Source organism: Hyla sarda, chromosome 1, assembly GCF_029499605.1.
Source record: "Hyla sarda isolate aHylSar1 chromosome 1, aHylSar1.hap1, whole genome shotgun sequence".
NCBI classification, from domain to species: domain Eukaryota; kingdom Metazoa; phylum Chordata; class Amphibia; order Anura; family Hylidae; genus Hyla; species Hyla sarda.
In genome coordinates, this window is record NC_079189.1 from 374,982,375 (window position 1) to 375,006,024 (window position 23,650).

General features: G+C 44.4%; 1 protein-coding gene and 1 long non-coding RNA gene across 7 annotated transcripts in view; one reads left to right on the forward strand and one right to left on the reverse strand.

Moving 5' to 3' along the window:
• The window catches only part of LOC130275571 (uncharacterized), a 29,793-nt gene extending 16,934 nt beyond the window's left edge, over window positions 1–12,859 (reverse strand). Inside the window, exon 1 of the long non-coding RNA XR_008844828.1 lies at window positions 12,755–12,859. This is a non-coding gene — a long non-coding RNA (uncharacterized LOC130275571). The remainder of the gene's footprint in view (window positions 1–12,754) is intronic.
• Window positions 12,860–13,754: 895 nt separating this feature from the next.
• The window catches only part of LOC130275550 (transducin-like enhancer protein 4), a 129,685-nt gene continuing 119,789 nt past the window's right edge, over window positions 13,755–23,650 (forward strand). For 2 of the 6 annotated variants that reach the window (XM_056523640.1, XM_056523659.1), the window contains exons 1-4: window positions 13,755–14,410; window positions 17,117–17,214; window positions 18,990–19,053; window positions 19,262–19,306. In XM_056523640.1, the coding sequence (XP_056379615.1) occupies window positions 14,366–14,410; window positions 17,117–17,214; window positions 18,990–19,053; window positions 19,262–19,306 (252 nt within the window). In that variant the 5' untranslated portion in view covers window positions 13,755–14,365. Of the gene's footprint in view, window positions 14,411–15,117; window positions 15,256–17,116; window positions 17,215–18,989; window positions 19,054–19,261; window positions 19,307–23,650 lie in introns of those variants that run through there. The other 4 variants (XM_056523650.1, XM_056523669.1, XM_056523685.1 and 1 more) reach the window with 3 other exon arrangements.

Genomic DNA, 23,650 nt, shown 5'->3' on the forward strand with positions numbered 1-23,650 from the left:
AAATGCTATGTCCTTAAGGGGTTAACTATCCCTGATTCTTTTCCTACATCTGTTTCTGAACACCAGACACTCCTGCAACTAACCTTCCCTGTCTCTAAAACAGCTGTTATCTGCAAAACTGACCATAACATAAAGAGAGGTGGACACTAGGATCCAGAGAACAAAAAAAAAAAAAATATTTGAATAGCTTTTTTCATGTCAGGAAACATGAAAAATGTATAGTTTTCATATTTCCCACTATTGACAGAAAAGAGAGAGAGACAACTCGAGAATGCGGAGAAGATAAGCAGTCTGTAACTTGGCTGCTGCAGATTTCGCCTTACCCCTCTCCTTCCTGAAGACCTCTTACCTCCCTTTCTTGTGTCTCTGTGTAAACGAAAAGGGAATACATTTTTTTCAGTTACTGTGCCAATTTGTTGGTCCCTACAAAGTGCGCGAGTAATTAAATTTTTTGCTTACGCTATGGTCAATGAGGGTTGTGGAGTTGTTTTTGATTCAACAAATTTGTTTTCACTTATTTACTGATACACGATGTATCAGTGCATATGCACAGAAGATAACTGCCAGTTATAAAAAAAAAAGGGGTACAAAAATGCCAATGGTCAAATCACACACACAAAAAAAAAAGAGTTTACAAAATGCTAACTTTATTATACACGCAGGCTACAAAAATTCTCAGAAACAAAAAAATAAAACAGGGTGAGGGCAAAATATATAGCCAGGCCACACCCCATTATGGTAACTTCCCCTAAAAATAAGGAAGCCCCCAATACTAAATAAGTAAATGACCCTTGTCTGATTGGTTGCTATGGGCAACTGGTCCACTTTTTCTCTACACAGGTTTTGAAAATTCTTCCCCAATGACTAAAAGTCAGGTACTCTAAAGCTATAACCCAATATCAGTGTGATCAAAAGAAAAAAAAATTACCTACAAAGAAACAACTATAGAAAAAAAAAAAAAAAAAAGAAGGTGAGGACCTATAGTAACCATAGAGTAGCAAAGCTCGCTACTGCCACATGCTTCATCTCACTATATCCAACAATCCAAGGGGTCCAGCTAATATTAAATAGGTCCTTTATGTCAAAAGGATGGGATACTCTCCTTTATTGTCTGACTCCCGGAAGAAGAAAAAGAAAAACAAAATTAGTAAAAACCTTTTATAATTTCCTAAAAAGAAAAGAACTAAAGTATTCAGACCCTTTACCTATTACTAGAGATGAGCGAGCCAAGCCTGTAGAACCTGGTCTCGCTCAGAAATTTGGTGACATCGGCTTGCTGAACTTTCGGTAATAATAGCAAAAGGGATGAAAAACACATGGCCTTTTGGTGCCTGAATGAAAGGAGGAAGTACTGGGAACATCACTGTAGCTCAGCATATCTTGTAGCTATCATCATTACATGATTACAAGTTACCCAACCAATGCTTTGTATTATGTGCCATACAGCTCCATATCCAATGAAGACACAGCATAGCAGTGGGTTTAAGTGGCTAATAAAGCCATATGCACCGCATTGTGGCTGCCATTTTGAAGAGAGAAAGCAAGAACTACTGATCCCAGAAAGACATTACAAATCCAATAGAATTTCAAAGCAAGCTACCTAGCAATACACCTAACAAAAGGAGCAAAGCAGTGAGCTGACCTCTACTTTAACATAAATACTCATTAAAAGCGATGTGAACATTGAATATGCATTGTAGGCCAAGTTAAGTGTATTTTCGTGGTTTAATTGTGTATAGAATATTTCTACCTGCGTTTAACATAACTATGCATTTAAAAGCATTGAGAGTGAACGTGGAATAGCCATCTAAAAACAAGTTACATGTATTTTCTGGGTTTAATTGAATATCCAGTATTTCTACCTGGGTTGAAAGGGGTACTTCAGTGGAAATTTTTTTTTTCAAATCAACTGGTACGAGAAAGTTAAACAGATTTGTAAATTACTTCTATTTAAAAATCTTAATCCTTCCAGTACTTATCAGCTGAGATATGAGAAACAGAGATATGTGTGAAGTTTCCAGTCTGACAACAGTGCTCTCTGCTGAGACCTCTGTCCATGTCAGGAACTGTCCAGAGCAGAAAGAGGTTTTCTATGGGGATAGGCTTCTAATCTGGACAGTTCCTGACATGGACAGAGGTGTCAGCAGAGAGCACTGTTGTCAGACTGAAAATAACTTCACAAATTTCTATGTAGCATACAGCAGCTGATAAGTACTGGAAGGATTAAGACTTTGAAATAGAAGTAATTTACAAATCTGTTAAAAAGGGTACTCTGGAGGAAAACAATTTATTTTAAATCAATTGGTGTCAGAAAGATATAAAGATTTGTAAATTACTTCTATTAAAAAATATTAATCCTTCCAGTACTTAGCTGCTGTATACTACAGAGAAAGTTCTTTTCTGTCTGTCCATGGTGCTCTCTGCTGACACCTCTGTCCATGTCAGGAACTGTCCAGAGTAGAAGCAAATCCCTATAGCAAACCTATCCTGCTCTGGACAATCCCGGATATGGACAGAGGTGTCAGCAGAGACCACTGTGGACAGACAGAAAATAAATTCAAAAAGAAAATAAATTTCTCTGTAGTATACAGCAGGGGATAAGTACTGGAAGGATTAAGATTTTTTTCAATAGAAGTAATTTACAAATCTGTATATCTTTCTCGCACCGGTTGATTTAAAGTAAATAGTTTTCCACCGGAAAATCCCTTTAACTTTCTGGCACCAGTTGATTTGAAAACATTTGTTTTCCACTTGTATCCACCGGAGTTCCCCTTTAACATAACTACCTATTTAAAAGCAATAGTGAATGCAGCACAGCCATTTTAGGACAAATTACATTTTCTGGGTTTAATAAAAAATATGGAATTTGTAGCTGGGTTTAACATACGTACGCTTTTCTAGCATTGAGAATGAAAGTTACAGGGGTACTCCCGTGGAAAACTTTTTCTTTTTTTTTTAAATCAACTGGTGCCAGAAAGTTAAACAGATTTGTATATTACTTCTATTAAAAAATCTTAATCTTTCAAGTAATTTTTAGGGTCTGTATACTACAGAGGAAATGGTTTTCTTTTTGGAACACAGAGCTCTCTGCTGACATCATGATCACAGTGCTCTCTGCTGACATCTCTGTCCATTTTAGGAACTGTCCATAGCAGCATATGTTTTCTATGGGGATTTTCTCCTACTCTGGACAGTTCTTCAAATGGACAGAGATGTCAGCAGAGAGCACTGTGGTCATGATGTCAGCAAAGAGTTCTGTGTTCCAAAAAGAAAACCATTTCCTCTGTAGTATTCAGCAGCTAATAAGTACTGGAAGGATTAAGATTTTTTAATAGAAGTAATTTACAAATCTGTTTAAAAGGGGTTCTCCGGTGCTTGGACATCTTATCCCCTATCCAAAGGATAGGGGATAAGATGCCTGATCGCGGGAGTCCCGCTGCTAGGGACCCCCGGGATCTGGCACGCGGCACCCCGTTTGTAATCAGTCCCCAGAGCGTGTTCGCTCCGGGTCTGATTACCGGCGACCATAGGGCCGGCGGCGTGTGATATCACGCCTCCTCCCCCGTGTGACGTCACGCTCCGCCCCTCAATGCAAGCCTACGGGAGGGGGCGTGATAGCTGTCACACACCCTCCCGTAGGCTTGCATTGAGGGGCGGAGCGTGACATCACACGGGGGCGGAGGCGTGACATCACATGCCGCCGGCCTTGTGGTCGTCGGTAATTAGACCCGGAGCGAACACGCTCCGGGAACTGATTACAAACAGGGTGTCGCGTGCAAGATCCCGGGGGTCCCCAGCAGCGGAACTCCCGCGATTAGGCATCTTATCCCCTATCCTTTGGATAGGGGATAAGATGTCTAAGCACCGGAGAACCCCTTTAACTTTCTGGCACCAGTTGATTTAAAAAAAAAGTTTTCCACGGGAGTATCCCTTTAACTAGTAGGTGAGTGACAAATCAACAAAAAACATAAAGATAACCCTAAAATCTTAAAAAAAAAAAAAAAAAGGCTGGTAAAGGAATTGTTGGACTGGGTAGAGGAGAGAGCTAAAAGGTGAGGATAACTGCCTCTCATTTCCTGTTTGGCACATTGGTGCGCCTGTTTTACCAGATGTACTATCCCATAAGAAGCTCTGCTGTTCTTTTGCATAGATACAGCTCTCCAGTAAGAATGTTGATGGCAGTACCAGCACCAATACAGGTAGGACCAACAGCCATGATCCTGATTTTAGGAGTAGCACCCACGTCAGCAAGCAAACATTTTCTCTGTCTTTATGGGGTTGTGTAGTTTCTGAGAATAGTACAGCCTTTGTGGACTGGTTAGCTCATTAGAGGTCTTCTCAGGAGGAAGAAGAGTTTTAAAATATGATATGACGTCAAGCCAGGTGTCAGTGGATTCCTCATTGTTCCCAGTTACATAACAATGTGGAAATGTTCTTCCTAAATGGCCTGTTCCATCACCCCTCTCTTTTCTCCCCCCCCCCCCCCTAAGCAGGATAGCATTAGCCACAAGGAGGAGTTGTGGGTGGACAGTCAACTTTGGAGTGTGTTGCCGGCGTGGTGGAAGCAATGGCATGGCATGGCACTGGGGGGGGGGGGGGGGGAATTGGTGGTGATAGGTGTGGTGGGGATACTGTAAGGTGTCATAGTGGATGTGCTGAGGGGGACAAGGAGCCCATGATCACACATCAGAAGTTCATGCTTAGAGGAGTGGCATGAACAATGAGGAGAAGTTTGATAATGTAGTATTGGACAGGATGTGGAAACCAGGTGAGGAGAAGGTGACATGTTCAAAGCAGGAGGGTAGTGATACTGTCAATAAAGAGCGTAGCCGAGGTAGGGCCATAACACCTGTCAAATGTAAAAGATGTGGGCCTGCTGGTCTGATCAGCTCAGGTGACAGTGACGCCGCTGCATCTGTAAGCTTCAGAAAAAAAACTTCTAGAGGGGCATAGTCAGGTGGTGGTGTACCTGTTTGGATGCAGAAAACGCAGCACTTTGCTGCCTCTGCAAACAGAAAGTATGCCATGGTCAGGGTATCAGTATTGGAACTATGTCTCTAGCTAGGCTCAGGTAGTGGCATCACAAGGCTGCAAGTCGAGACACCTCACATGTGAGGAATACGTTACCCTCTTTTAGACCTTATCCACAGGCAGCAAATTTTCTGCCTTGTCCTCATCAGTGTCCTGTGTTCCCCCTCTATCCCATCAGTTATCTATTGTGCAATTTTTGTCATACAGACAACAGTATTTGCCTAGTCACCCTGTTGTAGTGTGCCTTATTTCTCACCTGGCCAAGTTGTTGGTTGTGTAGGTACTGTACCATCTTGTTGACTCCACAGCCTTTAGGTAACTAATGTGGTGTGATCAGCCCAGGTGGCACATACCTAGTTGCCATTATTTTGTCAATAAAGCTGTCCCTGCTTTGCAAAATCATGTGGCAGATAGGGTGGGCCACTCTATGGAGTTGGATACTTGGAGTAGTAGCTGAGGTCAGGGCTAATACATGTCTTTTACAGCCTACTTGGTCAATATCTTGAAGAACGATGCTTCAAGCGCTGTCAACCCACACAGTGTAGGGGCTGCTCTATCCTGTCTGCAACAGGAAGTTTCCAACTGGCTGTAATGACTCGACCTGCATCATATAAAGTCATGGCTACGCCCTAGCCAATGAAGAGTTTTGGACATCTGGCCAATGCTGTGTCCTTTTTGAGTCCACACCTTACAGCTCGGCTATTTAATTGGGTACTACGCCTATAGACATTGGACCAGATGACTGGGGTGCCGCAGTCGAGATCGCGGGGGTCATCAGCAGCGGGACTCCCGCGAACAGACATCTTATTCCCTATCCTTTGGATAGGGGATAAGATGTCTAGAGGCAGAGTACTCCTTTAAGTTCTCAGTTGTCTCTTTGCCTGTGATAGAATGTTTTCCTCTGTAGATAGCTATATCTTGCATATGATTCTGTGTTTTGGTTCTGTGACTTTGTCTCTGATACTTGGTTAACCTTTTGCTATACGATTCGGTACTCCTGTTGTCCTTTTGGCTTTTTGATCCAGCTTGCTGCCTTTGGTATTTATGTTTGCTTGTCTCCCTCTGAGTTTAATACGCATGTTGGACCACCTGTGCAGCAGCGCAAAGCAGTGACAGACAACCTAAGACAATTTTTGGAGCCAGTGTGACTTTTAACTGGTGCACTGGCAGCTAATCAGAGAAACCTGTTGCATGCTCTGTCCTTTCGAAGAGGCAACAGTGAAATATGTAATGTTATTCCTTCTGAAGCAATCACTCAAGGTGATGATTGAAGAAGGAAGCATGGAGGAATATTCACATCTTGCTGGCAGTAGTATGGATGTTTTCATTGAGGGAGGATTTGGATGAGGAAGTGGGTCCAGAGAAGGAGGATTTGGAGATGGAATCTGTCAAAAGGATAGGGGACGAGGAACCTAAACATGGTGACAGTGATGATGATGACGAGGGCCATTATGACCAACCTTGGCAGTATGGGACTGAGGCGGAACAAACTGGGGCTTCGGAAAACCTGGCAAGAATGACGACCTGAATGCATTCTTGTTTGCGCATATTGCGTGCATATAGTTAAGAGATCAGCATTGGATAGCTACACTCTTAGACCCTCAGTAAGATGGAGGCAAAATTGGATTTTTATAAGGAGAAGCTAAGCAGCTAGCTTGCCATGGCTTTACAGCAAAAGCAAAAAACAAACAAAAACAAAACACACCTGCTAAATGAGGGTCCACTCTCCACTAAGTCACTCCCTCTGCCAGCACTACCCCTGCAAGAGGCAGGAGCAGCAGCGACATCTTCACGTTGGAGTACATGATGACAAAGTTCATACGGTATCCCACCATACATTTCTCTGACAGACACCATGGGGGAGATTTATCAAAGGATTTAGACTGTTTTTTCTTGTCTAAATTTGTCGCACAGAAAGTCGAAGTCTAAATATGTGCAACTTTTCTGCGACTTTTGCTCTAGAGGATTTTTAGAACATGATGCATGCTAGTCTATTTTAGACTGAAATGCATTGAAAAATGCATTGGTGCTGAATTTATCAAAAGCGACTTTTCAGCGACAAGTCGCATAGGCTGAAAGTATGCCGAAATGTCAGACCATGTTGGAGCAGGTTTAAATATAGACTAAAGCATAGATCATGCAGTCTGTGCACAGAATTTATCAAGAGCCTTGCGCCATTTGATAAATTAGGTGCACAATAGACCAGACTAACCCTCTGTAGTTTGGACTATATTGATGCGGGACATAGACAACTTTGATAAATATCCCCCCATGAGTGCAGACACCATGGACTTCTGGGTAAAAAGGTTAGACTATTGGCCAGAACTTGCCCAGTTTGCCATAGGTATTCTGTCATGTCCACCCTCCAGTGTAGCATCAGACAGTGTTTAGCATGGCAGGCAGTTCCCTCTTAAAAGGGGTATTCTGGGTTTATACATCTTATCCCTTATGCAAAGGATAAGGGATAAGATGTTGGATCACAGGGGTCCCGCTGCTAGGGACCCCCATGATCTTTGTGCAGCCCCTGGCATTCTGTGCCAGGTGCTGCCTCCGAGACGGGTACGTGACATCATGGCCACGCCCCCTCCGTTCATGTCTATGGAAGGGGGCGTGAGGGCCGCAATGCCTCCTCCCAAACACATGAATGGAGGGGGTGTGGTGTCAAGGGGGGCTACTAAAACCTCCCACCAGTCCACCACTGTATGCTGGCTACAAACAGTCCATCATCACTCTTGCGGTCGCTACTTTCAGCCAGCCCTACACATAGAAAATCCATGTTTCCCAAAAAAAGGGATTATTATTTGGGCTTTTCATTCAAAGGCTATTTCTTCTACACTATTTTGGGACACCAAACGATGGTGCCATTGTGTCTTAACATGGCAGGCTCAAAACCCGTTGCAACTTTTTGCACACCTAGATTTGGGGATATTCCAATTCTTCTCTACAGATCCTCTCTCTTGTCAGGTGGAAAGCTATTTTCAGGTCTCTTCAAACATGTTTAAGTATGGGCTCTGGCTGGGCCACTCAAGGACATTTACAGAGTTGTCCCAAGCTAGTGTTTTGTCTTGGCTGTGTGGCTGGGGAATTTGTCTTGATGGATGTCCAGAGCACGCCGGAACATTTCTGTTCAGCTTTCCCTCAACCCTAATAAGTCTTCCCTCTTCCAGCCACTGAAAAATATTCCCACACCATAATGCTGCGACTACCTTACTTTAATTTGGGGCAGGTGATGAGCAGGGGATAAGTTTCAGATCACAGGGGTCCGACTGCTGGGCCTCCCACGATCTCCTGTATGGAGCCCCAGTGGTCAGCAGCAAGGGGTCGTGTCCGGCCACCGCATGACACGGCAGCCGCCACTCCCCCTCAATACATCTCTATGGGAGAGCCGAAGCGCTGCATCTGGCAGCCTCCGCTTCTGCCACAGAAATGTACTGAGGTGGTGTGTCGGTTGCCGCGTCATGCAGTGGTGGAAACACACTATTTTGGCAAAGAGTCAAGGGCTCTGTACAGGACATCGCGGGGGACCCCAGTGGTCGAACCCCCGCGAACTGAAACTTATCTTCTATCCTTCGGATAGTACTCCTTTAAGGTGTAGGAACCTCTCAAAGATGATAAGGAGAAAGGTAGGGCACAAGAGCTAAATTTTAAAATGTCATAGTGAAGGGTCTAAATACTTAGTTTTTCCATTCTCATTCCTAGATGAACAGATTCCTGGAAAGTGGATTGGCCATCGTGGGCCAGTTGAATGGCCCCTAAGGTTTCCCGATCTGACCCCCTTAGACTTTTATCTTTGGGGTCATCTGAAGGCAATTGTCTATGCTGTGAAGATACGAGATGTGCAGCACCTGAAACTACGGATACTGGAAGCCTGTGCTAGCATTTCTCCTGCGGTGTTGCTATCAGTGTGTGAAGAGTGGGAGAAGAGGGTTGCCTTGACAATCCAACACAATGGGCAGCACATTGAACACATAGCCATATGCTCTGGTGGGCTGGAGACTCTCTCCTAGGACTGTATCCACTTTTTCCAGCCCACTGGAGCGCCTGAAAGCTGAACTAATTTATGCAGGCTAAAGTCAGCAACTGCCGAGCCGAGAAGTTCGTGACAAATCGAATTACTGTAAGTTTGCTCATCTCTAGAAGCTGCATGCTCTGATCCACTCTCCCTCCCCTATTTTAGTGCACAGCCCTTCACTTCTTGGAAATCATCAGTGATATAACTGTCCATGCATAGACAGTGATGGCACTGTAGCTTTCCAGACATCAAGCATCCAAATGCCTATGAGAGAGGACTGGGATTCTACCTCTTGAACCCATCAATTATGAAGAGAGTGGAGATGCTACTTTCAAGTGAGCTCTAGCATGTTATTATTGTTAGGCCCAGATACAACACACAGGTACCTCACTCTGCTCTTAAAGGGGTACTCCGCTGCCCTGTGTCGGAAGCTCCGCTCCCCAGAGTCCGGAAGTTTATTGTTCCGGACGCTGTGTGCGGGCTTCCGTGTTCAGGGCTGCCCCTCGTGACGTCACGCCCGCCCCCTTCGTGACGTCATGCCCGCCCCCTCAGCGAATGTCTATGGGAAGGGGGCGTGATGGCCGTCACGCCCCCCTTCCCATAGACTTTCGTTGAGTGGGCGGGCGTGACGTCACGAAGGGGGCAGCCCTGAACACGGAAGCCCACACACAGCGTCCGGAACAATAAACTTCCGGACGCTGGGGAGCAGAGCTTCAAACACAGGGCAGCGGAGTACCCCTTTAAGCTGAACATCTATCTCAACCCAAAAAAACAGTCCATATATAGCCAGTAACATCATTAGAGCTCTAGACGTATATATTTACTGAAGGACAGTGTAAGCCCCTTTCACACTGATGGTATGCTCCGGTAAATTCAGCCAAACTTTTTTTTTTTGCAGTTTGACAGATGTAAATTTGCCAGAGCATACCGGCAAATCACGGGTCCCTATGGACCCCATTGTATTCAATAGCCACCATTATTTTCGGAGAGGAAAGCCGGAGAAAAAGACGGTGCAAGCACTATTTTTTCTCCAGCTTTTCTCGATGCTAAAATAACAGGCTTTACACTGCCAGAGACAACCGGCAGTGTGAACGTAGCCTAAGACACCAAACAGTGACATCTATTAGATGCACAGTATAGATCTTTGATCAGGGCTACTACACTGTTTCATACTCTCTGTGGTCTGCTGTATACTGAGATGTACTGACCAGACGTAGGCCAAAAGAACACTTTTTGCCCCCTGCCTAGGAATAAATGATCATTGGCACATTCAGCATGTGTGTTGGGACAATTCTAAATTTATACACTGAAAGGAGAAATGCGGCGCAAAACTTTTCCCTTCCCTCATGCCCTGGCTGCAAAAACAAAAAAATAAAATTTAACTCACCTCCCTACGTTCCCCCCGATATCGGCATCCCGTTGCGGATATGCTATCTGCTTCTTAGGCTCGGAACGTCACACTGCAGTCAGCGTATCTCCGGCCGCAGCAATGTCCAGCCTAGGCCGGTGATAGTCTAAGCACACGGTCATGTAAGGAGCTTGGGCCCCACCTTCTAACTGCTGTCTGGGCTCCTTACATGACAGTGCGCTCAGCCTATCACTGGCAGAGGTCCCACCTCCATTGCGCAAAGGCGGTAGCCTGTCTAAGGGGCTCTTTCATAAGTGCCAACCGACTTATACATTCTTGATTAGTGCTTATATCTGGCAGCCATCCACTACACAGGTCTTAGGGTCAATTTTGCTATTACCCATCAAAAGTTCCAGACTCCACTTTTCTTTCCCAGACAAGCCGAATCCAGGTGTAGATCAGAATTAATTAGACAATCGAAAGAACAGATTCTACTTCTGTTTTTTTTTTTTTTTTTTATAAATTCCACTACAGACAGCATTTGAGAAAAAACACACCAACACATCCATAGTTTCCCAAATCTAGATTGACACTAGGGAATTTCCATCCAGAATTCTGCTTAGGAATTTTTGTCAGAATTTCCAGTGCAGCACAATCCCATTGTTGACAATGGGATTCCGCTGTCCAGTGCACACTACGGAATTTTAGCAGCGGATATTCTTCCGCTAAAGTTAGGAGCTTATTCATTAGATGGAATCTGCACCGAAGACATTGCTGTCCTTGGGGACGCATGGTCATGAATCAGTCGGTGCTAGGTGCATTCAAAATCACCCGCAAGAATGCCTCTGTCTGGAAATTCTGTAATGTGAACCTAACCTTAGAATTCTGTCAGTAAAAAGATTCCATATAGTAGATCCAACTGAATGGATCACTGGCTGGAATCCCTTGGGTCAGCTGAGTGAAACCACAGATCGCCTCTAGCTGCTGCAAAACTACAACTCCCAGCATGAAGTGGGGGGATAGGGTCTTGGTCACAGCTGATGGACTTCATCTGTCAGAGGGTATGGGCATCAAGTTAGGATTGGCGATAGATCAGCGTTTCCCAACCAGGGTGAATCCAGTTGTTGCAAAACTACAACTCCAAGCATGAAGTAGGGAATCGGGTCTTGGTCACACCAGATAGACTTCCACTCCAGCTAGGGTGCGTTCACATGGAGTAAATGAAGAGTAATTCACGCCGAAAAATTTACGGGAGGAAAAAAGAATTTCATTTTCACAGGAAATTTGCGCGTGGAAATGGGGGAGAAAGAAGTGAACGGTTTTTCAGCCATTTCCACGCGAATTCCGTGCGAAAACGATGTCGGGCGGAATTTTTTTTTTTTTACCATTGATTCCAATTGATTTCTGCTAGCGGATTCCGCTTGAAGAATGAACATGTTCTTTCTTCAGGGTATGTTCACCCTACAGTGTGTGAACGGAATCTCCGCTCGCTGAATTCAGCGAGCGGAGATTGAGCCTGGCAGCCGGCGGCGGCAGTAGGACCGTGCGGCACTGAGCCGTCACCATTGACGGCTATGCAGTGCTCGCGGACTTCCGCGCAAAGAATAAACATGTTCATTCTCTGTGCGGAACAATTTTTGCAGTGTGAACAGGTCTCGCGGAGACCCATTCACACTAAGATTAAGTTCACACCGCGGAATTCCGCAGTGTGAACATACCTTCAAGCAGAACGGAATTCAGCGTCGGCATTCCGCTAGCAGAATTTTCGCAGTGTGAACAGGACAGCAGAAATAACATTGAAGTCAATGGGCAGAGGAGATGTGCATTAATTTAGAGCGGAGAATTCAAGAGGAATTACTCGAGTAAATTCCTCTTGAATTACTCAGTGTGAACACACCCTTAGGGGGTATAAGCACCAAGTCAGGATGGAGGCAAAAGATCAGTGTCTTTTTTTTTTTTTAACCAGGGTGTCTCCAGCTGTTGCAAGACTACAACTCCCAGCACGCCCGGACAGCCTTTGCAACAGCTGGAGGCACCCTGGCTAAAAAAAACTGCCATAGACAATCTGTAGTATAACATGGTCATGACCACGTGATACAGTAATCACATTCTATCCATTCTGGCTTTATTAAAACAACTTGCAGTGTCGCCCGTCCGGCCGCTAGATGTCAGCACACGTGAACGCCACACTATTTTTGTTGTTGTTCTGAATGAACATACCGTATACTGTATATAAACTATTTTTTATTTATTTTTTTTATACCGTTTTGCGTGTGCTCCCGTGTGACTCCTCATAAGCCCATTCGTCAGTGTGTAGCATTCCCCCTCCCCAGCATGCATCGCGGCCGAAATTTACTACCCACCTGACACCCCTGACATAGCCCCCACCCCTCACAGAGGCCGTGCTCCGGGGCCACCCGCACAGAAGTCACTGCTGAGGGGCTCAGCCATCCGAGCAGCTTGTTGGGGCTGTAAATAGCAGAGAACAGCTTCTCCCCCCTCCTCCACCCCCTTCTCCTCACAGGGAAATTATGCCAGCTCCAGTGGCGCGTAAAATTGGTATGAGCCGAGGGAAGTGGGCTGCACCGGCTCCGGCCTCCGTTAGCACTCCGCACAAGGCGGCTCTTGTCTCTTTAAGGAGACACTGGACTCTAATTAGCCAGCATTCCTTGATGTGGCTGATAGCTAACATAGGACAAGGGAGGAGGACGTGCGGTAATGGAGGAGTACAAGCGCCCCCTCCCCTCCGGGCTCCTCATGCCTCCATGCTTGTTTTCACCACAGATTGCCACACAGAGCAGCAGCAGCTCATCCACACACTAGCAGCGAGCGAGCGGCCCACGTTACTTTGATTGACAGCCGGACAAATGTTTCCCCTGTTCGAACGCTCGTTATGAGAAGTTCCAACCCTCGTCCCACTTGTCACGCCGCCCAGGGCGGGGTTTACGGCAGACTCCGAAGCTGATTGGATAAAGGAGGCAGGACAATAAGGACAGGGAGGCATCCGATTGGCCAATACCCCACGTGGGGGTAAGCCACTGACAGCTGCTTTTCGTCCGTTTACGATTGGCCAGCCCAGACATGATAGGCAGTCATTGGAGAGCGGCGATTAACGTTCCTTTGCTTCCAATTGGCCAGCGAGACCCAGCGCTCGGGTTCATGGGCGTAACTCAGCGCCGCGATGGATCTCGGGAGTTGTAGTTTCTCGCGCGCATTACACGCATTGGAGTCAAAGCGGAGGGTCTGGGTCAGGAACTACAAATCCCAGCAGAAGCGGGCGTCTCGCCTCAATGTTGTGAATATGTATCAGAATGTTAATGATTTGCTGCTGCTAAATTTGGTCATAGAAGTCACCTACACAGAGCGCGTTGTTGGAGCTGCTGAGAGCGGTTGCCTGGCTTGGATGGGGCTTTTTTTTTTGTGTTGTTGTTGTTGATCCCACTCCTCACCGTGTGAATTGTGTGCGAGCGCTCGGGGGGTGAGATCCTGGCTGGAGAGTTAGAAGAGAAGACGATCCACGGGAGATTTCCTACCATTGGGATTTAAGGGGCTGAGTGAGGACCCGCACCGGGAGGAATTAGCTGGACGACGAGATCGGGGAGACATCGTTGTCATCTGCTTTCTTCCGACTCCGTCCTAAAGTTCTCTCCAAGAAAGCGGCTTTTGTTCGTGGCCGGGATCGGATCTTGTGTGGCGGCGATCTGTGTGCGATCTCCGGGGATCAGCATCGTGTGTGTGTGCAGACAATGAGAGCGGGCTGGTCCTGAGCGCTGCCCTCCCCCCGTGGAATGTGGATCGGAGCCCCCCTCGGGCTGGGCAGTAGCATTAGCATTGCAGGGAGCCCGGGGGCAGCGGTGTCATTAGCCGGATCCCCCCTCCCTTCCTGCTCCGACGGGGGATCCCCCCCTCTCCTCTCCGCCTATTAGTCCATGAACCCTAGTGCTCCCGGGAGAGGCTCCTAACAAGCGGCTTGGATGATTCGAGACCTGAGCAAGATGTACCCCCAGTCCAGGCACCCGGTGAGTAGCCTCCCCCCTTTGTTCCCTCCCGTCGTGTGTGTACAGCGCCCTGTGGTGACCCCTCCCCTCCTGTCCCTCATCTGCAGCATTATGTGACAGGCCATTGTGTCCATGGGGAAGCCTTCCCCACATGGGGTGTCCACTGGAAGCAGGCCCCCTTTCCCAGGACTGTATGCTGCCCCCATCCCCCCTCCCTCTCTGCTTATCTTGGACTGTGTGCTGAGTGAGGGCTTTCTCATCCCTGACCTGAGCTTTGTGTGGCCTTCTGGGAAAATTATTCCTCTTTACATTACTTTTCTTTATTGTGGGGTCTCCAGCTGTTGCAAGACTACAACTCCCAGCATGCCCGGACAGCCGAAGGCTGTCCGGGCATGCTGGGAGTTGTAGTCTTGCAACAGCTGGAGCCTCCCGGGTTGGGATCCACTAATCTATCGCCCCCATCCTTACCCTCTGACAGGTGAGGAAGTCCATCAGGTGTGGCCAAGACCCCATCCTCCACTTTAAGAACAGATTTAGCCTCCTGTGTCCTAACAAGTTAGGTCCCCCTCGCATTTCCGGCTATTAAGTCCAATGTAATTGAAACATACAGTGATCCTTTAATACACTATTGTGTAGACAGGAGAGGCTGATGGGAGGTTGACTTTCCTCCGCCCAAATGATCTGATCTTCTCTCTCTCTCTGGCAAATGACCTTAGCAAAGGGAGAAAAAAAAATGCCGGGTTGTAGCCATTTTCTTTAAGGCGCAGACAAAACTAATCTGCAGAGTGGCTGGAATCCGAGAAGCAGGGGACATGTAGTTTATTTTGCGGATTGCCTGTGTGTGTGTTTTTCTATGGAACCAGCAGGTAGCGGACCTCGATGGACCGGGTTTGCCATGCGGCCCTTTTTCCACTGGTGACGAGGGATGACACCTCTTATACCTTTTACGCAATTTACAGTCCCACTTAGAGGATAAAACCGGTCCTGGCACTTTTACATAGCTGGGAGTGGGCAAGACCTCACCCATGAATTCCTCCTCTAAGTCAATATATATTTTTAAATTTTTTTATTGTTAAGCAATAATATTTATATTTTCTTACCTTGCATACACAGTATCCTTTTCTAGTCAAGTGTACTATTTATTTATTTATTCTTCCAATTTATAAACAAGAGACTAGTGTATCCCAGACCTTTTCATACAGGTCCCAGGTCACAGATCTGATAAAGGACTTTCCACAATCATTTTGATCCAAAAACATCTGTGTGTTCCAGATGGCCTTTTATTCATTTATTATATTCTTATGATTGGGAAATGGAGCTTTTGTGCCTGTCATCTCTCTGTCTCCGTCTGTGTGTCTCTCTCTCTCGCTGTCTGTGTCTCTCTGTCTCTGTCTGTCTTTCTCTGTCTCTCTCTCTGTGTGTGTCTCTCTGTGGGTCTCTGTCGGTCTCTCTGTATGGGTCTCTGACACGCGCTCTCTCTCTCTCTGTGTCTCACGCTCTCTCTCTGTGGGTTTCTCACTCTCTCTCTCTGTGTGGGTCTCTCATGCGCGCTCTCTCTCTCTCTGTGTGGGTCTCTCATGCCCGCTCTCTCTGTGTGGGTCTCTCATGCGTGCTCTCTCTCTCTGTGGGTCTCTCATGCGCTCTCTTTCTGTGTCTGTCTCTCATGCGCTCTCTTTCTGTGTCTGTCTCTCATGCGCTCTCTTTCTGTGTCTGTCTCTCATGCGCTCTCTTTCTGTGTCTGTCTCTCATGCGCTCTCTTTCTGTGTCTGTCTCTCATGCGCTCTCTTTCTGTGTCTGTCTCTCATGCGCTCTCTTTCTGTGTCTGTCTCTCATGCGCTCTCTTTCTGTGTCTGTCTCTCATGCGCTCTCTTTCTGTGTCTGTCTCTCATGCGCTCTCTTTCTGTGTCTGTCTCTCATGCGCTCTCTTTCTGTGTCTGTCTCTCATGAGCTCTCTTTCTGTGTCTCTCTCATGAGCTCTCTTTCTGTGTCTGTCTCTCATGAGCTCTCTCTCTGTGTCTGTCTCTCATGAGCTCTCTCTCTCTCTCTCTCTGTGTCTCTCATGAGCTCTCTGTGTCTCATGAGCTCTCTGTGTCTCATGAGCTCTCTGTGTCTCTCATGAGCTCTCTCTCTGTGTGTCTCTCATGAGCTCTCTCTCTGTGTGTCTCTCATGAGCTCTCTCTCTGTGTGTCTCTCATGAGCTCTCTCTCTGTGTGTCTCTCATGAGCTCTCTCTCTCTCTGTCTCTCATGAGCTCTCTCTCTCTCTGTCTCTCATGAGCTCTCTCTGTGTGTCTCTCATGAGCTCTCTCTCTCTCTCTCTGTGTCTCTCATGAGCTCTCTCTCTCTGTGTCTCTCATGAGCTCTCTCTCTCTCTCTCTGTGTGTCTCTCATGAGCTCTCTCTCTGTGTGTCTCTCATGAGCTCTCTCCCTCTCTCTGTGTGTCTCTCATGCGCTCTCTCCCTCTCTCTGTGTGTCTCTCATGCGCTCTCTCCCTCTCTCTGTGTCTCTCATGCGCTCTCTCTCGCTGTGTGTCTCTCTCTATCTCTCTCTCTGTGAGTCTGTCTCTTGCGCTCTCTCTCTCTCTCTCTGTGTCTGTCTGTCTCTGATTCTTGGACTTTGGGTTTTGTGCAAGGATTATAATCATCTTTTTATAGGACAGCCTCACACCTTTCTGGCAGAGAAGATGCAGCCTAGCCTGATCATTTCATAATTAATATTTATTGTTTTAGGCTCCACATCAGCCAGCTCAGCCCTTCAAATTCACCATATCCGAATCGTGTGATCGGATTAAGGAGGAGTTTCAGTTTTTACAGGCTCAGTACCACAGGTAATACTGTTTACTTTAGCTGATCCTTGTATTTGCTTAACCCTTGTTGTGATATATATATGTGTGTGTGTGTGTATATATATATATATATATATATATATATATATATATATATATATATATACACACATACATCTGTGTACTTAAGGTGTTGAAAGGGTTTGGCCTTCCTATAGGAAATACGAGTCTAAACACCTTAGCTCCTGGAAGCCAAATATGCGGTAGAGTGTACCTATTATGGACGATTACAAGCCTGTGCTATTATAAACTGCTGAACTGTTACAACAATAGCACAAATGCACTGCCGAAGTTTACCTGGAGGTGTTCTCACCTGTGTGGATTACCTCCTCCAGTGCTTAAGATCACAGGTGAGTGCTTTCAAAGGCTTGCTGGCTGTACATGGTAAACACGATTAAGAAGCTTTTGGCAACGCAAGAGTGGGATGTAGTTGATATCCTGCTGAGAAGAGGAAAAAAAGGACTTGGCGTGCATTACTTTACTAACTGGAATTAAGAAATAAGTAACATAAGCAAGTTCCAAAAAAAATAACAATTAGTTATACATCTGAAAATGTCAAGGATAGTGTCATTCTAGGTTTATATAAAGGAACATTTTGTATCCACTAGATGTCCGTGTATATATAAATAACTACTGTAAGATATATAAATGAATGAGGACTGGAAAGATGGTCCCCATATTGGCAAACCCTGAAATAATGGAGGGTTCCCCAGCAATCCGTTTCCAAGCTGTCCATGTCTTTTTGTCTGGGATAACAGATTGGGGGCATCTGTAATGTAGGTCAAATGATGATTGGATTCGATCATTATGACCGTTTACATGGGGCGATTATCTCTATAATCTGCCATTCACAGTCAGATCACAGGGGAAATGGCTCCATGTAAATCCAGCCTATTACACTTGTCAAATGACGACAGAGGTTAACATCAAAGTAACTAACAGCAGTGGGAGGCAAGTATTATCCTGACAGGTATTAGATTATACAATGCATGTCATGATAATCTCCCACATATACACAAAGTGGCGCTAATTACTTTGATGTTGTTCCCCGCCTACCATGGCCCATTGCAGAAATCTCCAAGTCTCCTTCATAGACCATGTCATGATCTCATGGCTGGTTCACTCAAGATGGATAGATGGTGCACATTATCCTTGTCTTCAGAAACGGGGGATGTTTACTACAATCAGTAAATCTTTCATTCCCGCTTCTGTTTACAATGTTGGATTACATTGTTTAATCCCCTTTCATTTGCGTAACATGCAATACATGCCTCCGCAGTAGTGAAAGGATTAAAGGAATTGGGACGTGCTGGGAAGACGCTCCCTTGAGATAAATCTGGAGATGCATGGGTTGAGATTTCTGCATATAATGTCTATATTGCATAAGTCGATGTTTCTTTATCCTAATTGTAGAGCCATCTTCAAGCACACAACTGTCCTTTGAGAGGAACTCTTAAGTGGTGGGTAATGGTGGGAGGGTTGTCAACGCTGGCTACTTTGTCTTAAACACCGTCCCCCTATGGCTGCCTGCGAGGAGTTTGAGTCCTACAATCATTTTTAGTTTAGGAAGAAAGAGTTAATTGTGTTTTGTTCATAGAGGGAAGACACTTGGAGCCAGTAGAGCCAGCTTCCTCATGAGTGCTTGACGGGAATATAAACCAGCCCCTAGTCCTATGTGGTTGATGGCTGTCCTCAGATTGCTGTGGTAAAAGTCAGTGCCGTGTAAATATGACCATTTTTGTCATTGCTTTGTGCAGCTTGAAGCTGGAATGTGAAAAACTGGCCAGCGAGAAGACAGAAATGCAGCGGCATTATGTGATGGTAAGGAGGAATATGTCCTCTTCTATTTTTCTTTATAGCTTTTACATACCAGCCTTATGTTGCTGGAGGCAAGAGCTGGATTATAGGGTAAAGGATTGAATATTCGGTGTGGTCTTCTGTCATATTCTAGCACTTCTAAGAAGCAGCCATAGCTTCAAGGCTATCTAATGGGTTTTCTCTTTTATTTTTCTTCTCCCCCCTCCTGTAGTATTATGAAATGTCATACGGGCTGAATATTGAGATGCATAAACAGGTACGTTGATCTACTTCCACTTCCTTTCACTGTGAATATATGCTCTACACGTTCCTTTTGCTCTGTGCATTTTTTTTGTGGATTAAGTCAATAATGTCAAGAATTTCTAGAAAAATGTTGGAATATTTGTTTGCCTTGTGGGCTTCCTGCTTTAATATCGGGAGCGTTAAGAGACTGCACTTGGTTTGATTATAGGTTCTTTATATTCTGCTATCATCAGCGGAGTCGCCTTGTCGAATATTTTAGGCATTTTTTAATGTATATAGCAAGTGAGAAACGTCAAGCTAGACACATGCACTTGTTCCTTGTATAGAGGCGAGCTGCTGTAGCCAGAGTACTTTATTTGCATACTTGTATATTTCGGGTAACGCGTCTTTTCTGTTGTGGTGAGCTCCATTATGTTTGTGTGTACTGACAGCTGGATCGCTTGCTTCTGTAATGTGGGTGAAGAAATGTTTGTTCTGAGGAAAGCAAAAAAAAAAAAAAAATGTTTTAAGAAACGGAAATAGAAACGCGTCGCCTAAAGGACTAATTGTGCTAAAATCAAAGCAATCAAACGCCATTGTTGATTACGAATTGAAGAGTTAAATGACATTTTAATTCCAAACATTGTAAGAACAATTATGTTAAGGGTTGCACTTCCACTTTAATGGGGAAGTTGTATGTGTAATTATGATTGGGATAGAGGATTACCAAGGATTAAGTTTAATTAGAATATAATTTTCCATTACTGTCGTTTTTGTTCAAATTAGTAATGTAAACAACGCAGTAATACTTATGGACTTCATCAATTCCTGATGGCCCCAGTGAATTGCTGCATCAGACCTGCTTAGTAATTATCAGTGTTTAGCTGTGATACCAGCTCTAAATTTTCCATGTCACTGTTTGCAGCCGGGAAATTAATTAGTCGCTTTAAAGAGTTTAATGATTTAAGATTTAGTGGCTAATGTCATGTTGAATCTTGTTTTTTCAAATATGTTTTTAATACATGGTGCACAATCATTTCCCTATATTTATTTATTTTCTGGCCTTACCTCCCCCCCTCTTTTATGAGGGAATATGCTGAATTTTATGAGGGAGATTATGCTGTCATATTTCCACCCAGTCCTTTTGCTTTGCCTTGATTTTTACAGCTTAAAAGAGAAGCTTCATAATCTCCCTTCTACTCCAAAATTGATCTTTATACAGCCTTCCTTAAATGCAATCTTACACAAAATCCTGCAGGCTGTTTATCGCATTAAGAACTACAGACAGCCCCGCAAAACCACCTACTTACTATATTCCTTTTTAATCTCTGCTTCCTCCTCTCTTCACCAAAGAGGGAAGGGAGGGGACAGGGTGGGGGGAGGTTATATCTGTCTTTGTTTTCCTCCACTAGACAGACGGCCTTGGTCCCTCTCAGGCACTCATCCAGATGTACTTACTCGATACCCTTGTAATAGAAGGCAGGTTATAATTCTGTGAAGTTGCCCTGTGGCATAATTGGACTGAGTGCTACAGATCGGGCCTAGCTTATTAGATTTATGCCTCTCAGGGTTCTCCAGAGACCATAGAAGTACCCCCTAGTAATTGGTGACCCTGCTATTTTAAATCTATGGCGTCTTTTGACTTGACTTTTGTTTCTTGTCTGCAAATCGTATCTTCTTCTTATTTTTTTGGCACTTTCAAGTGCCGTGTTTTATTTATTTTTTAATTTAATGAATTAATTTTTTATTATTATTATTACTGTGGGATATTATTTCATTGGAACCGAAAAGAAAGACTGTGATTGAGACCTGGCAAATTGATGAAAGCATAAGCACCCGGCTGTTACTATGTGGGGTCGATGTTTTGCGCTGAGCCCTCCTCTTGTTTTGATGCTCATCATCAGTCATCCAGTGTTGATTTTGATAGAAGACTATTAAAGCGAAACCTATGGGGAATTTGTCATTCTGAAAGGAAAGCTAATGCAATTAGTACCAATTAAAGTACATTTAGTAAATTGGATTTAATCTTAATTAAGCCTGTGTAATGTTGCCAATTTTTAACAATTATGTTTGAGAACATAATTAATTTAAATTTTGGAAACTGAGTAAATAGCTGGAGCCTGGGTGGTAAATGCATAGGAAATATATGTATACACATACACGCAGACACACTGTGGGGTTAGTGTCCTAGGATGGCATAATAATGACCCCCCCCACGAGTTCTTAATTAGATGTATGCCTTTGAAGAAAGTGTTGTATCCATTGTAGCGATAGTGCGTATCAATTTTGCCGGAGATATCACATCCTTCGCCCGACGTGCATCTTGCGACTGTGCTTCAAAGGGTTAAACGCAGACGCGCCTATTGAAAATGAATCTGTTGCTCTCGCCATGTAAATTTTTATTGCTAGACCTGGGCTACAGCCATTTTGAAGTGCTGCTGAAATATTAATTGAGCCGACATGAAAGGGCTCGGCAGCCTGATAGGATGTCATAATTGTAGATGCAGCAGTCGATGGCAAATGATGATAAATGGCATTAGAATCCTTTTAGCAAACTGTAATAACTTGAAGGAGGGAGGCTGTATGGATTTGCTTTATATCTGATACCCTCTAGTACCAAGTGGATTGCCAATACTGCTTGTTTAGCATTTTCTAAGGGCTATAGGATATTGATTTTTGACTTACAAGGAATAGCTCTATTTTCACCATTGAAAAGTATTGCAGGTTGTTAAGAAGAAATTGACTTGAAGAGGGCTGACTGCTGCCCATCATGGAGCAAATAAAGCAAAACTGCCGAAGCATAGTGAAGCAGTGAGCGGGGCCCTCAGCAATTTGTTGCTATTAATTTACCATGCTCGACAGCAAATCAATCGGCATCTACTTCGTCTGCTGGAGAAAATGCTGTCCAGGGCAGATAAAAGGGCCTGCGTGTTACACTGAATAGACTGGATTTTCCAAAAGGAGGCTGCAGTTAATGTGTAAATAAGCTAAATCAAAGCCGCGGCTGCAGAAGGAGCTGGTTTTAATTAGGTTGGCCCTTTTTAGTGAGGGCTTTTTTTTTTCCTTCCTCTCTCGCTCTCCATTTTCTTTCCTCTCTAGGGGGATAGCCTGAGACATGAAGAGTCCAGTTAACCCATGCACTGTAATAACTTGTATTGAGCGTTGTAATCCGTCTGTACATAGTCACAATCATTAAATCTTTAACTAGTTTTCTTGAATCCACAAAAAGGATGTGTATGAATACTGTCACTATGCTGCTGTGCTTTCACAGCACTTGGCGAATATGACTTACATTATGAAAAATAAGAACCTATATGCGTAGAGCGCCAATCTGCTGTGCTGTACAATCAGAGGAAGCGTACTACATTTGAAGAGGGTTTCGCACAGGATGGGTCTGCGGCAGGTGTTCTGGGAAAAACCTGCCACAGAACTAATTGTAAATCGGTAGTGGCAACTCCGCAACAAATCGTGCAAATTTGCCACTAAGTATATATTTGCAGATATTTTCATTTTAATTAAATTTTATGGACAGGTTTGCAGCATTTCTATAGTAAACAACACTACACTGTAGAGTTGTCGTGGAACATGCTGCAGATTTAAAATACACATCTCAGGAAGACATCTGCTTAAAGGGAGCCTGTCATCAATCGTAAATATAAAGGGGCTATCAGGAGTAGAAAAACCATAGCTGCTTTTTTAAAGCAGCATCACACTTCACGGGTTGTATATGGTATTGCAGTTCAGTTCCATTGAAGGGAGTGGAGTCAAGTTGTAATACCATGCACAGCCTGAGGACAGATGTGGTGCTGTTTTTGAGAGAAAAAGCTGCTATAATTTTTCTAATCTTGGGTAACCCCTTTACACTCCTTGCACGTCTTCAGTTCCTTCCTCCAAACGTAGTATTCCACAGCACAAGATACCCATAAAACAAACTTTTATTCTTCAGTAAAAATTGCAATACGTTTAAATAGACTTAAATGCAAATAAACTTCCAGCTCCTTAAACGTTAAAGCTTTACTAATTATTTAAATAAAAACATCACTGGTATAATCAACGCATTTTGGACAATGATTTGACTTCAATCATGGCTGCTTAAACCACTTTAAAGTGTACATTAAGAGTAAAACTCTTCCATACTAGTCTCTGTCCAATCCTTTATTATTCAGGGATCATTGGAGCAAAGATCTCTCCAAGTATATTTGCCTTCATTTTGGGGAGTTGTGCCGGTCTTCTTTTTTTACGGTTTTCATGTATGAATAAAGTCTCTGATATGAAGTGGTTACACACAATGGGAGAGATTTATCCAAATCTGTGCAGACGAAAAGACGACCAGTTGCTCATAGCAACCAATCGGATTGCTGCTTTTATTTTTAAAAAG